Below are 13,051 nucleotides of genomic sequence, written 5' to 3'. Positions count from 1 at the left end.
AGCTCATTCCCAATCAGTAAAAATGAACCCTGCATCCTGGTTCTGGGTTACAGTTGTGGGGGACTAGGAGGCCACTCCTTCCCATCTGCAAATGAGAAGCTATCAGTGGTGAAAGAAAGCAGTTATTTAGATGTTCTTTAGTTTTTAAAACTTGTAGTCCTAAGGGCCTATCTGCTGGGGTTAACAATTTGCTGTGCATGCATTTACAACCCCTTTAATCATATTTTTCCTACTAAAAAATTTATTTCAAAGCCATTTGTATGCATCTCTAAATTGTGGTTGTAACTAATGCCATTTACCAAGTATTTCTAGCATCCTACCTTCCAGACACTGATTGGGATGCCATTTCGTGGTCCTATCTGGTTGGGTGGGACCACAGGACTGGCTCTGGCCACTGAACTAAGAGAAGCATCCTTTTGAGATTTGCTTTGTTGAGTGGGACTAGAGCAGTCTTTGGTTCTAGAGAGAAGTTTCTGGCTCCTGAGTGCCCACAGATCATGAAGTTTTCCACTCTGTGTGGTGAGTAGATGGCTAGTCCTCGTCTTTGGGTGCTCCGGAGATTATTTCTTGTGCTTCTTTTCTGGTAAGTCTCTCCCTTGCCTCAGGAAGCTCTTCACACCATGTGCTGATTGATACTTAGCTGACTTAGCAGGGCCCTCGGTAGATCTCTGAAGCTCCTCTCACAATACTCTATCTTGCTGGATGGTTGCAACAAATTTTTTTCTTAGAAATCAGAAGTTTTTTGTGACGTGAGATGTTTTTTTTTGTTTTTTTAAATATTTATTTTTTATTTTGAGAGAGCACACACACACAAACACACATATGTACACGTGTGCATGCACTGGGGAGGGATAGAGAGGGAGAGAGGGAGAATCTCAAGCAGCCTCCCCACTCTCAGCACTGAGCCTGACTCCAGGCTCGAACTCACAAACTGTGAGACCATGACCTGAGCCAAAATCAAGAGCTGGATGCTTCACCGACTGAGCCACCCGGGCGCCCCTGAAATGTTTTCTTTCTTAATTGGAAGGAATAGAGTGAAAAGTTAAGACTTGACAAGGCTGGCTGTTGGGGGTGGGGGTAATGTGGGGCCACTGGATTGGGTGCAGGCCGTGAAAGAATTCACCCAGGGCAGAACAAAGGAGGTAGTTAACTGAATACACCGCAAGGGGGAGGCAGGCTGGACAGCAAATGAGAGACCATCTGCTAAGAAGCCATGGTTAGGGACTTAGTTAAAGCTTATTTATTTATTTTGAGAGAGAGAGATAGAAAAAAGAGTGTGTGCGAGTAAACACGTGGGGCAGAGAGAGAGGGAGAGATAGAATCCCAAGCAGGCTCCATGCTGTCAGTGCAGAGCCCAGCTCAGGGCTAGATCTCACAAACCTCAAGATCATGACCTGAACTGAAATCAAGAGTCAGACGCTTAACCAACTGAGCAACCCAGGCACCCCGGTGGGGGCTGTAGTTAAAGGGGGAAGGTGGGGAGGTAAGGGAACATAAGGAATTTTCCTTTTTTGGTACTTGTGTCTGTGTAAATAACTCATTGGTCAGCTAAGGCTTAGGGATATTTTGAGTTCGGTCATCTCATGGGCCTGTTTGTATTCAGCCAGGCCGGTACTGTGGGCCCTTTTACCTTACTCAGGTTTCCATCGTCCAAGTTGGTTGACTAAAAGTGCCGTCTATATTGGGTACATGGGTGTTCTGTCATCCCCTACTTTTCTGGAACTTTGACAGTGTGAGGAGGAGAAAGAGAAAAGGAATCTTACAGGCCCTTGCCCCTACTCACCTCTCCTCCCGCACCCCCAGACTCCTGTTGTGTCAGCCAGCCCATCAGCTTGCACCCAGTTTCACACAGATGGAGGGCAAGGGAGCCAGTATTCGCCCTGTTTCCTATGGTCTCCACTGGTCTATTTGTTGCAGAATGTTAGATGGACTAAGCTGAAACCTTGACCTGGACACTCAGAAGCTACGTGACTTTAAGTCACATAACCTCTCGTAGATGGGGACCGCTGGAGATAATAGCACCCATACCTTGTTAAGTGTCCTGCCGATTAAATGGACTAACATAGATGATGTACTTAACACAGCCTGTAACATGAAATAAATCCTCGGATTGGTAGCTTTTCGCCACTGATGAAAATAAGGAAGATCTCTTTGAACTGATATGGAGTGATTTCCAGTGAGGAAAGATATATATACTACTATACTGCTTAAAAAGAATTTTAAGTAGTATACTAATTTAACTTTTTAAAAAATGTGTATTTATTTATTTTGAGAGAGAGTGGGGGGGGGGGTAGAGAGGGAGAGAAGGGAGAGAGAGAGAATTCCAAGCAGGCTCCACACTGTCAGCACAGAGCCTGACACAGGGCTACATCTCACGAACCAGGAGATCATGACCCGAGCCGAAGTCAGATGCTTAAGTGACTGAGCCACCCAGGCACCCCTACCTTTTACTTAAAAAAAATTTTTTTTTAATTTTTTTACATTTATTTATTTTTGGCAGGCAGAGAGAGATAGAGCGTTAGCAGGGGAGGGGAAGAGCGAGGAGATACAGAATCTGAAGCAGGCTCCAGGCTCTGAGCTGTCAGCACAGAACGCGATGTGGGGCTTGAACCCATGAACCATGAGATCATGACCTGAGCTGAACTCACATGCTTAACCAACTGAGCCACCCAGGAGCCCTAGGCGCCCCTACCTTTTAAATTTTTTTAATATTTTAAGTAATCGCTACATCCAAGGTTAGGCTCAAACCTACAACCTTGAGATCGAGTCCCACGCCTCACTGACCCAGGTAGCCAGGCGCCCCTACTACTTGTAGTGTAAGAAAACGTTGGGGCACCTGGATGTCTTGGTAGAGTATGCGATTCTTGGAGTTGTGAGTTTGAGTTGGGTGTAGAGATCACTTAAAATCTTTTAAAAAAAATGTAAAACACATGCTCTTATTTTGCTATTTTGCAGAATAAAACAAGGGTAAATTAGGAACACATGAAACTGATGCTCTATGTGGAGTAAGATGAAACAAGGGGAGAAAATGGCATCTAGCTGGAAGTATACTTTTACAAAAAAAATTTTTTTTTGAATGTTTATTTTTGAGAGAGCGCGAACAAGGGAGACACAGAGGGAGACACAGAATCCAAATCAGGCTCCAGCTTCTGAGCTGTCAGCACAGAGCCTGACACAGGGCGTGAACCCACGAACTGTGAGATCATGACCTGAGCCGAAGTTGGACACTTAACTGACTGAGCCACCCAGGCGCCCCTTTTTATTTTAGAACTGTGTTTACTTATTTAAAAAACTTAGGGTGGGAAAAACTTTAATGTTTTTGGTTTGAATTCAATTTAACTACATGCCAAATGGGTAAGTTAACCATACAAGAAAAAACCTAAGTAAGGAGCTTTTAAAGATAGTACTTTGCACATACACTGTCAATATAAAGAACTTGGAAAACATCTTATATTCAGTACCAAGTAATCAAAGTGAACGTGACTTAGCATGATGCCCTGGGTACCTATTGCTCGTGGAACATTCTTGCCCAAAGTGCATCCCCTCAGACAAATTTAGGGGGAGACAATCTGTCCAACTCAAATGGAGGGACATTTTAAAACCTAGTTTGTATTATTAAAAATGTCAACAACTGGGGAGAAATGATATGGACAGTGGAACAACTGGAAAAATGTGAGTTATGTTTCACATCAGTAATAGTAATGTATCAGTGGTAAAGTTCTTGAATTTATGCAAAAGAACATCCTTTCCCTGGGAGATACTCGGTGTACTCGAAGAGCAAAAGTAAACAAGGCAAAGTAAGTGAATGTGGGTGGTAGCTTCTAGCAGCTCACTGTACTGAATTTTCTTGAATGACTACAGTGCTTCCGAGTAAGAGAAAGCTCTTAGTTTTATTGTAGCAAATTTAGTACATTTTCTTGCAAAAAAATAAATCTAAATGTTTGATACTGGGTATACAGCTTAAGTGTTAGCCTTCAAATTACCTAAGAAGCAAACATTTGGCCTACTTAATCAAAGGCACCAAAGCTTGTAACCATGTTTATTAGAGAAATACTTTCACTTGGAAGTTCCTTTCTTTGGAAGTTGAAGATGTGCTCCATGGCACCGTTGCTTGTGTTTTCATCAAACTCCCCTCAGCACAGCAGGAATCCCAGCTCTCCAGATGCTCACAGGCCAAGGGACAGCCCAGTGTCACCACAAACCCGACCCGACCCATCCCCGAGGGTCAGGAAACAACACTGTGGAGGTCAGTCCCGCTGTTTGCATCCAGATGGTTCTGGAGCTGGACAGCCAGGGAAATGAGGCACCCGAGCGCCTCAGCAGCTGCAGCGGCGATCCTGTTTGCCCCAGGAACTTGCACTTCACCTCTTCTTCACAAACTTCTTTCTGGAAGCATTGGGATTTAACCGTCTCCTCCCGGCTCCCAAGGTGCTGTCTCGGATCTGCAGGGTCGCTGACCGGCTGGAGATGTCATTTTCTGCAAAGGGAGATACCCCAGCTATGTAGTCAGGGGCAAACACGTTGGTTTTCTGCCTGGCCTTTCGGGAGAGTCTCAGCTGAGGGAAGCGCTGGTCCTCGGTCAGATGGGGGTTGACGGCGTATTTGCCCCCTTTGGGCGTGGGAAGTGAATACTGTGAACAAGAAGAGGAAAGGCCATTAGAAGGACAGGGAACCATATGCAAACACGTCTGATCCTGTTAAGGTCAAGTTTACTGACAGCTCTGGAGTGTACCGTTCACTGCTACTATGTGCTAATAAGCACATGACCTGCATCTTCCCACCTCACCCCGACCTCAACTCCCAGGGGGAAAAACCCAATGCAGTATTTGGACTACATACCCTCCGCTAGTGACAGGAAGAACTGCCTATAAACACAGAACTCTAGTTAGCAGCTACCATTTTCCTAGTGGTGTGGGTTAGTAATTCTGAAACCGTATTTTAGAATTGAGCAAATAAATTATTACACAAAATGGTGTAAGGATAAGAGGGAGGGCTAGAATGAACTCTGTGGGGTTGAAACTGAAGTTTATAAACTTATTTTATAATACAGACAGGTAATAGTAAATACTCATGTGTACCTTTATATACACATATGCAGACCTACAACCTCTGTCCAGTGTGGGCTGAGAAATCTATGATCCCGTAGCGCAATGAGCCCGCCCTGTGCTCGGTCAGCTCTTTGTCTCTAAAAACCATCCTTCAACAAGAATCAGAGTTCCGTAGAGAAATGGCTGACTCCGGAGCAGGGACAGCGTGAGACAAGGGCCAGAACATCTTATGCCAAAAAGTAACAAAGTGGTCAGAGAATAATTGGGACACTGAAATGCTAAGGTTTTCTTGGTCCTCTCTGTTCATTTGGATCCTCGTGCTTAAGAGGTCTTGGTTTTCCAACCGCAGGCCCTGCTGCTGGGGGAGCAGGAGAGAGGCCACTCACCCGGAGGCCCCGAGGATTCAGCACCTTGGGGTTGCGGGAAAAGTGCATATGCAGGGTTCCATCGTCGCTGACGGTCACAGACACCTTCTTCAGGGTCTTGTTTCCACAATGTGAACAGAACACTCGGCTCATGTCAGACGTCGTCCTGAAGACATAAAAGGAAAGGCTGCATGCTGAAGCCACAAGCAGCAAACCCCTTCCCCAGAGCACAAGGTGAGTCACGGGGGTCAGAGGAGGAGGAAACAAAAAAACATGGGGCAAAGCTGAGCAGCACCCTACACACCACAGCCCACGGCCGCTTGGCCTCCTGCTGCTGCCGCCAGTAGACTGCTGCGGCACGACCCGAGGAAAAGGGAATGAAAGGACACACGCAGCAAGTGAGTAAACACGGAAAGGGAGCAGAATGTTTTTATGTTTTTACATTAATACTGAAGTCTTACTCAACTGCCAGGCGTTATTCTACAAGTTGAACTTCACAACAATCCTATGAAGTTGACATTCTCTCCATTTTATAGATGGGGAAACTGAAGCAAGGTAAGAAGCTTGCTCAAGGTCAGAGCTAGTAAGTGGCAGATAGTAAGCCCAGGGAACCTGGCTTCACAATCAGTGCTCTTAATATCACCACACTTAGGTTTGTTTAAGTTTATGTAGAGAGAGAGCGAGCGAGCATGTGAGTTGGGGGAGGGGGCAGAGAAAGGGAATCCCAAGCAGGCCCTGCACGGTGAGCATGGAGCCTGATGTGGGGCTTGAACACATGAACCTGTGAGATCAGGACCTGATCCCAAACCAAGAGCTGGATCCTTGGGACTGAGCCACCCAGGCTCCTATTTTTTAATGTTTATTTTTGAGAGAGAGAATGCATGCAATAGGGGCAGAGAAGGAAACAGAGAATCCAAAGCAGGCTCCGCACTAACAGTGCAAAGCCGGACGTGGGGCTTGAACCCACGAACCATGAGACCATGACCTGAGATGAAGTCAGATGCTCAGCAGACTGAAGCACCCAGGCACCCCCACATCAGCGTACTTTGTAAAGGGGTGAGTTGCCGCAGCTCTTTGTACCTTGCCCCGAAGTGTTAGCCTGGGTTTTAAGCCAGGAAGTGGCTCCAGAGGTGCCAAGGACGTATTAATGAATTCCACAGGAAACCTGGAAAGCTGCTACAGTTGGTTAGGTTTGGATGGCAGACCCTGAGGCCCTGCCTCTCCCCTATCCACTCACGCCCCAACAGGGGACCTTGGCAAGAGAAGTTGATGCTGTCAAGGACCAGATGGCAGTGCTCGTACCTGTCCTTGAGGAGTTCCCCCTCAGTTCCCCAAGGTCAGGAGCCAAACTGTGTGACTCTCCTGAGACGCCGAATCCCTTACCTGCAAGTCTCCGAGAGTAAACCAAGTACCTCTCAACAGGTGCTGGGAACTAATTATTCTGAGTAAGAAACTATCCAGTCACTGGGGCTAACCTCACAAGAATGGAGAACATTTCTAAAAGCTGCTAAGAATTCACCTGGAGGAACATGGGGTTTTGTAACAAAGGGCAATGGGGGAAATAAGGTTTCATGAAGCAACGAGCTTTACCCTGTCCTGAGCCTGGTACGTCTTCAAACTAAAGATTCAGAAGAATACACAAGCAGCTTTGAGGAGTAGCTCACCACGCTATAGGCAAGCCTACACACAGTGGTGGCAGGGCAGGGCCCCTAAGGCATGAGTTTTGAAGCCTGCAGGCGAGCAAGGGTCTCTCCAGGTAACTTTACTCTCAGCGGAACAGCACGAGGGACCCAATGAGACACCCGGCTGCTTCAGAAACCTTCCATGCAGGCCTCAGCACTGAAGGGCTCCAGCAGATGATGGCCACCAAATCTAAGTGAATCTATGAAAGGGCTGTAAGAAACCACAGTGTAAGATCCCAGGGCCACACTTCTCCAGCCAGGCTGCAGTACAGTCTCCTCCACTCCAACCAGGTCTCTGGGATCCTGAGAGAGAACACTGGCCACCCCACCACCCCCAAGAGCCAAATCAAGAGCCAGAAAAGAAATGGAGAGAAGAGCGTGGCCAGTGAACTAACAGCTCACCCGAGTGACTGAGTGGACTTCCTCATACGTTCTAGATACCACACTCTTACATGACAGTCAGCTTTTTCAAGGTCATGTAAGAATCTGACGCATCAACTTTTACAAAGCTAGTGCGAGATAAAACCTGGATCTGAACCTGTATAATCTTATTGTTTTTAAAAAGGGAATAGACTATCTAAAGTAGACCAAAAAGTACAATGACCCTCCCCCCCCCATGTACCCCTCACCCAGCTTCAACAACTATCAGTTCATGGCCATCCTGTCCCATTCTACCCCGAGCCACTCTTCCACTTGTGTATTATTTTAAGGCAAATCCCGAACATCCTTCCATCCATAAACATTTTAGTACTTATTATAAAAGGAGGAGAGCTCTTTGCTCCAGAATCCACACCCTTAATCCTACGACTAAAATATTAAAATGGGAGGTCACAGGTGCCCTCTGTCCCATGGGTGCTCTGATGGAGACTGAACCAAGCCCACATAGGAATGACAAGGTAGAGGAAAAACCTATACACAAGGGTGTTCTTCAGAAAATCAGTAGAAAGGACAGGAAGAGGGGTGCTTGGATGGCTTAGTAGGTTAAGCATCCGACCCTTCATTTCAGCTCAGGTCATGATCTTGCGGCTGTGCGACGGAGGGCAAAGTCAGCACTGAGCCTGGAGCCTGCCTGGAAGTCTCTCTCTCTGCCCTGCCCCCACTCACATAGGTACACACCTGTGTGCATGTTCTCTGTCTCAAATGTTAGGAAAAAAAAAAAAAAGGGCAGGAAGAAAAGAGTTCAGGCAGTGGATCCAGGTTCTCAGCACGTACTTGAAACAGCCATGGCAGCGTAAGATGTAGCTCCGGGCCTCGCGGACCAGCATGCCGTTCACCGCCAGCACGTGCAGCCCCATCTGAAGCAGGACGTTCTGCAACCAACAAGTTAGAGCAGCACTCAACTCTGCAAAGCCAAATTTTCTTTTAACTTGTGTATAATTACAGTTACAGTCTGGTTTGGTTCACAAAGGGCTTTTGCTAAGGAAAAGCAAGCTTAGAATGCCTCTCAAGACATATAAACCAGGACAAAGATTTAGATTTCTCTTGTACGTCAATGGCCCCTCATTAGCAATCGCTCTTAACAGAGGCATTTATCTTGTCAAAGGCAAATATACCCTCTTTTCATAGCTGGAAATCTCTTTTTCCAAGTATCTAACTGAATGTGTAATATTTAACATACTGGAAGAGAGCCATCAACATATCATGAATAGTAAACACTAAAAAAACTTTGTTGTTATATTGATTCTCTAGCCTCCAAACAAAACTAAATAATTAAAGAGCACAGGTAACGTTTCTAGAACCAGGAAAAGAAGCATTACAGACTAGATGTGTACATGTCCCCGAACCTCCAGAGACCCCTGCCCAAATCAGGTTATGCAGTAAAGCCTAGGGCCAGCCAACGCCCATCCACCCACCTGCATGGCAAAGTCTGTAGTGACACAGCCGACCCGCACGTCCTTGGGGACAGCACACTGCTCCAACTCCCGCTGGATCTGCTTGATGTTGCTGGGAGTTATCCATCCACCCCCATCGTCATCACTGTCCTCGTCTTTCCTTTCTTCAAATCCATTCGCTTCCTCCTCGTCCTCCTCACTTGGAACATCATCACCTTTGTCAATCTGAAACAAAAGAATTCACAAATTCCCAGTTCACGGGAGCAGCAGGGAGGAGTTGGCAGGTTGTCATCAGAGATCATAAATCGGGGTCTTACCAGGAGCTCCTGCAGTTCACGATCAATATTAGGCAAAGGGTTTCTCCAGAACATGAAGGAAGTGAATTCCAGGTTCTCAGGCTCACCGGCTGTGTGTCCATGTTGGAGTGCTTCTCGTGGGGGTTTAGGCTGAGGTTAAAGAGTAATAATGTTAAAACCTGAAAACTGAGAAGTTTACAGATGAAATGACAGATGACTCAAGTCAGATTAGGCAGGACCCGACAAACCAGGATGTTAGTCTAGGGAAGTCTGGCTCACTGTAAACGATTTGTGGAGATAGGACATGTAGAGGAGGGCACGAGAAGGTGGCCTGTCTAAGGAATCACCTTTGAGGGCAGATGGAAACCAGAAATGTGTAGAGGAGTTTCTGGGTGCTGACTCGATGAGCTCACTTTAACCTTTAAAAAGAAAAGAAAGTAAGTGACAGCTCTAAGCAGAGAAATACAGTTTGAAAATTCAACATGGAAGAGAAGGTAAAATAAACAGAACAAAATATTTTTCCCCATAATTATTGAAAAATTGGAAAACAAAATTACAGCGATCCCACTAGTACCAAATAATCACTTTAGAACATTTCTTTTTTATCCTTATAAAAAGAGCTGTAATGAACACCATTATTTAAAAAAAACTTGCATGAATCTTTAGTTATATACTTATGAGAAATGCCTAAGAGTAGAATTGCTGGGTCAAAATATACTGTTTTACTTTTTTAAAGATACACGGTTTTAGAGCTTCTGATACAAAATATCTAACTCCTGGGGCACCTGGCTGGCTCAGTCAGCAGAGCATGAGATTTGATCTCAGGGCTGTGAGTTCAAGCCCCACATTGGGCACAGAGCTTACTTAAAAAAAAAAAAAAAAAAAAAAAAAAAATCTAATTCCTGCTGAAGGTTGCAGAAAAAGAACAATTTTTATGAATCATGAATTGATGGATGCCACATGGAAAGCCAGCTAACACATCACACTGTGCTCAGTTACAAAGTCAAGCTTTATGTAAAACTATTCCCTTCACCCCCATCTTCCCCAAACATCCTGGTGACACACACAAATCTGTTTTACACATCATTTTTAGACTTTGGATTAGAGGACTCTAAACCTGGTTGAAAACAAGTGACGGCAGTTCTAACTAGTACAGTAATAGGAGTTCAAAGCAGCTCTGATGATTTTAGGCACAGAATACCAAGAAATTCTTAGGGGTGACTGCTGGCTCAGTTGGTGGAGCATGTGACTCTTGATATCAGGGTCGTGAGTTCAAGCCCCACGTTGGGAAGAGAGTTTACTTAAAAATTAAAAAACAAAGAAACAATTCGTAGTCAACACTACATGAAATTAATTATTATAGTATTCTTTAGCTTCTAAAATCTTCTGGTCTGGGAAAAGCAAATAGGGCCCAGGCACAAATCCATTAGTCTCTTCAACGTTAACCAATGCAAGTAAGTCCCTAAAAGCACAACAGGAACCTAGAATTTGAAGGTGGCAAGAGCTTAAAAAAAAAAAAAAAAAAGGCAAGCACACTACTTCTTTCTTGCTTCTGGAAAGAAATCTATTTAAAACAACAGCAAGAATACAGTTGACTTTCACTCTATTTCTTCATTTTTCAAATTTAACCATCCCTCACTAAAAACTACAGGTAAAAGAGACTGAGATAGATTTGCTAACTGTAATATAGGAATCTTATTTGGATCCTAAGCCAAACAAACTTTGAAAAAAAATTATAAAATAATTGGGAAATGTAAACACTATTAATTTCGTGTAGGTATAAGGATTTTGTAGGGTTTTTTTGTTTCTTTGTTTTTAAATAGACACACTTTATATTTATCTTTAAAGACACACCGTGAAATGTCTATTGATAAATACAATGTCTGAGTTCAAAATACTCAGGCCTGGGGGTCAGTAGAAATGAAATCTGATAGATCATGACTTGGTTAAGTGCAGAGACAACTGATGGGGACACTGGGTCCACCATACTATTCCCTCTATTTCTGTTATATGGCATAGTTCCCAGAATAAAATTTAAAAAAAAAGGAATAAAACCAATAATCCTTCTGATTTACCTTTTCTGGTTCTTGTTTTAGGTGAGATACCCCAACAAATTCTGCTTCTAACTGATAGGTGAGTGCCAGCACTTGGATATCTGTGGCAGAAAGGCTGGGATAGTCTCCGGTTTTCTTTGAAAACTCAGTCACTGTAAAGAGAGTCCCAACTTGCATTAGAAGCAACAAGCCATATGACCTTGAATAACAATACTGAAAGGAAGAAAAGAACTCAGAATCAGCATCCCAAGGAAACCCTCTTAGTACTTTCATCCATTTTCTTGTCTTATTCTACTCATTGTTGAGACATGTGTTCTCTATCACTAAAATTCATGCCAGTTAGATTTACTGTGACATCCTTATCTCATGCAGATGAAGGAACAGGAGAACAAAGTTAATACAAAGTCACTGAAAGCATAATGTTTGTAAATGATGAGTTCCCTCTCTAAACTTTATTATGTTGGAAGAGAGGATCTCTTCACTCTCAGCTCAAAAATTCTTTGATTCTAAGTATAACAATCCAGATTAATAGAGCAGGCATTCAGATTCCAAAATGGGATGAAAATTAATTCAATCAACAACTGTTGTGGTCTATGAGGACACAAAATTATTGGATTGCTTTGTGACAACTCTGCTTTATAACAATACTGCTCATGTTTCCTAAAAAGCAGGTATTAACAGCAGCTAAAATTTACTGGGTACCTACTATGTAAGAGGCACTGTGCTAAAAGCTTTTCATTTCATTCTTAAGCGAAATCCTATGAAGTACTTCCTCAGAGAGACTAAGTAACTTATAAGGATTCCTATTGTGGGGGGCGTCTGGGTGGCTCAGTCCTTAAGCCTGAGACTTTGGCTCAGGTCATGATCTCACGGTTGGTGAGTTGGAGCCCCAGCCCGCACAGTCTCTGTGCTAACAGTTCAGAGCCTGAAGCCTGTTTCAGATTCCGTGGCTCCCTCTCTCTGCCCCTCCCCCACGTGCGCTCTCCCAAAAATGAATGTTAGAAAAAATTCGGATTTTTTACTCCAAACAAATTTGAATGTTTACAAAGTGTCAGATACGAAGTGACATATTCCTCACTGAATGCTCCCAGCACCCTCTGAGGTTGGTGCTATTATTTTCCCCATTTTACAGAGCAAACAACTGAGGCCTAGACAGTCTGAGTGACACCAAGAGGTATATAGCTAGAAACTGGCAAGGCCTGACTGACTCTTGACCCAGAGAACCGCTCTCCCCCCAAAATCCCCCCAAAAGTGCAATTTCTGAATCAAATGCTGATAAAACAGCCAGAGCTCAACTGGCACCTGAGTCGGTCCAAGACTGTAGAGTGGGACCCAGCTTCGCTATCAACAGCGGGGCAGAGGCACTCACCCAGCCGCACGTATTCCGGGAAGGGCTCCTTGAAACGCAGCTCGTAGGGCAAGACGGCGAGCCGCCTGCGTGTGGCCTTGTCCCGAATCTCGTTCACCACATCCCGAATAGTGTAGATGTTCTTCCCGATGTCCTGCGGAGAGACAGGCCCAGCTCGCACGCGTCCACACCACGCAACGCGTCGCCCGGGTTCCCGCACTACTTTAGGGGCCGCCAGCCCAAAACCCCTTCGTCCCCGCTGTACCTCCCCGTACCTGCAGAGCCGCGTCGCGAAGGAAGGCCCCGGCGTCGGCCACAACGTGCTCCACGGGCGCCATTTTGACCGAAGGCGGCCTCAGCGCGCCTGCGCACGGAGCCTGCTCCACCCCTACATCCGTCAGGGCCTCTGGGAGCCCGGGCGAGCTG

General features: G+C 45.1%; 1 protein-coding gene and 1 long non-coding RNA gene across 2 annotated transcripts in view; one reads left to right on the top strand and one right to left on the bottom strand.

Annotated features, from left to right (window-relative positions):
* LOC147573407 (uncharacterized) overlaps positions 1-8,313 on the top strand; it is a 27,660-nt gene extending 19,347 nt beyond the window's left edge. Inside the window, exons 2-3 of the long non-coding RNA XR_015244728.1 lie at positions 5,398-5,647; positions 8,102-8,313. This is a non-coding gene — a long non-coding RNA (uncharacterized LOC147573407). The remainder of the gene's footprint in view (positions 1-5,397; positions 5,648-8,101) is intronic.
* NOB1 (NIN1 (RPN12) binding protein 1 homolog) lies at positions 3,872-13,051 on the bottom strand. The gene is made up of 9 exons (XM_025920686.2): positions 12,901-13,051; positions 12,647-12,779; positions 11,299-11,429; positions 9,571-9,642; positions 9,245-9,373; positions 8,949-9,152; positions 8,308-8,405; positions 5,435-5,579; positions 3,872-4,631 (listed from the first exon to the last, which is right to left on the bottom strand). The coding sequence occupies exons 1-9, from the start codon at positions 12,961-12,963 to the stop codon at positions 4,362-4,364; spliced, it is 1,245 nt and encodes a 414-aa protein (XP_025776471.1). The 5' UTR covers positions 12,964-13,051; the 3' UTR covers positions 3,872-4,361.

This window comes from Puma concolor, chromosome E2 (assembly GCF_028749965.1).
Source record: "Puma concolor isolate L17-30 chromosome E2, mPumCon1.1.hap2, whole genome shotgun sequence".
In the NCBI taxonomy this organism is placed as follows: domain Eukaryota; kingdom Metazoa; phylum Chordata; class Mammalia; order Carnivora; family Felidae; genus Puma; species Puma concolor.
Note: the sequence above shows the minus strand (reverse complement) of the source record. Positions and strands in the feature narration are given on the sequence as shown.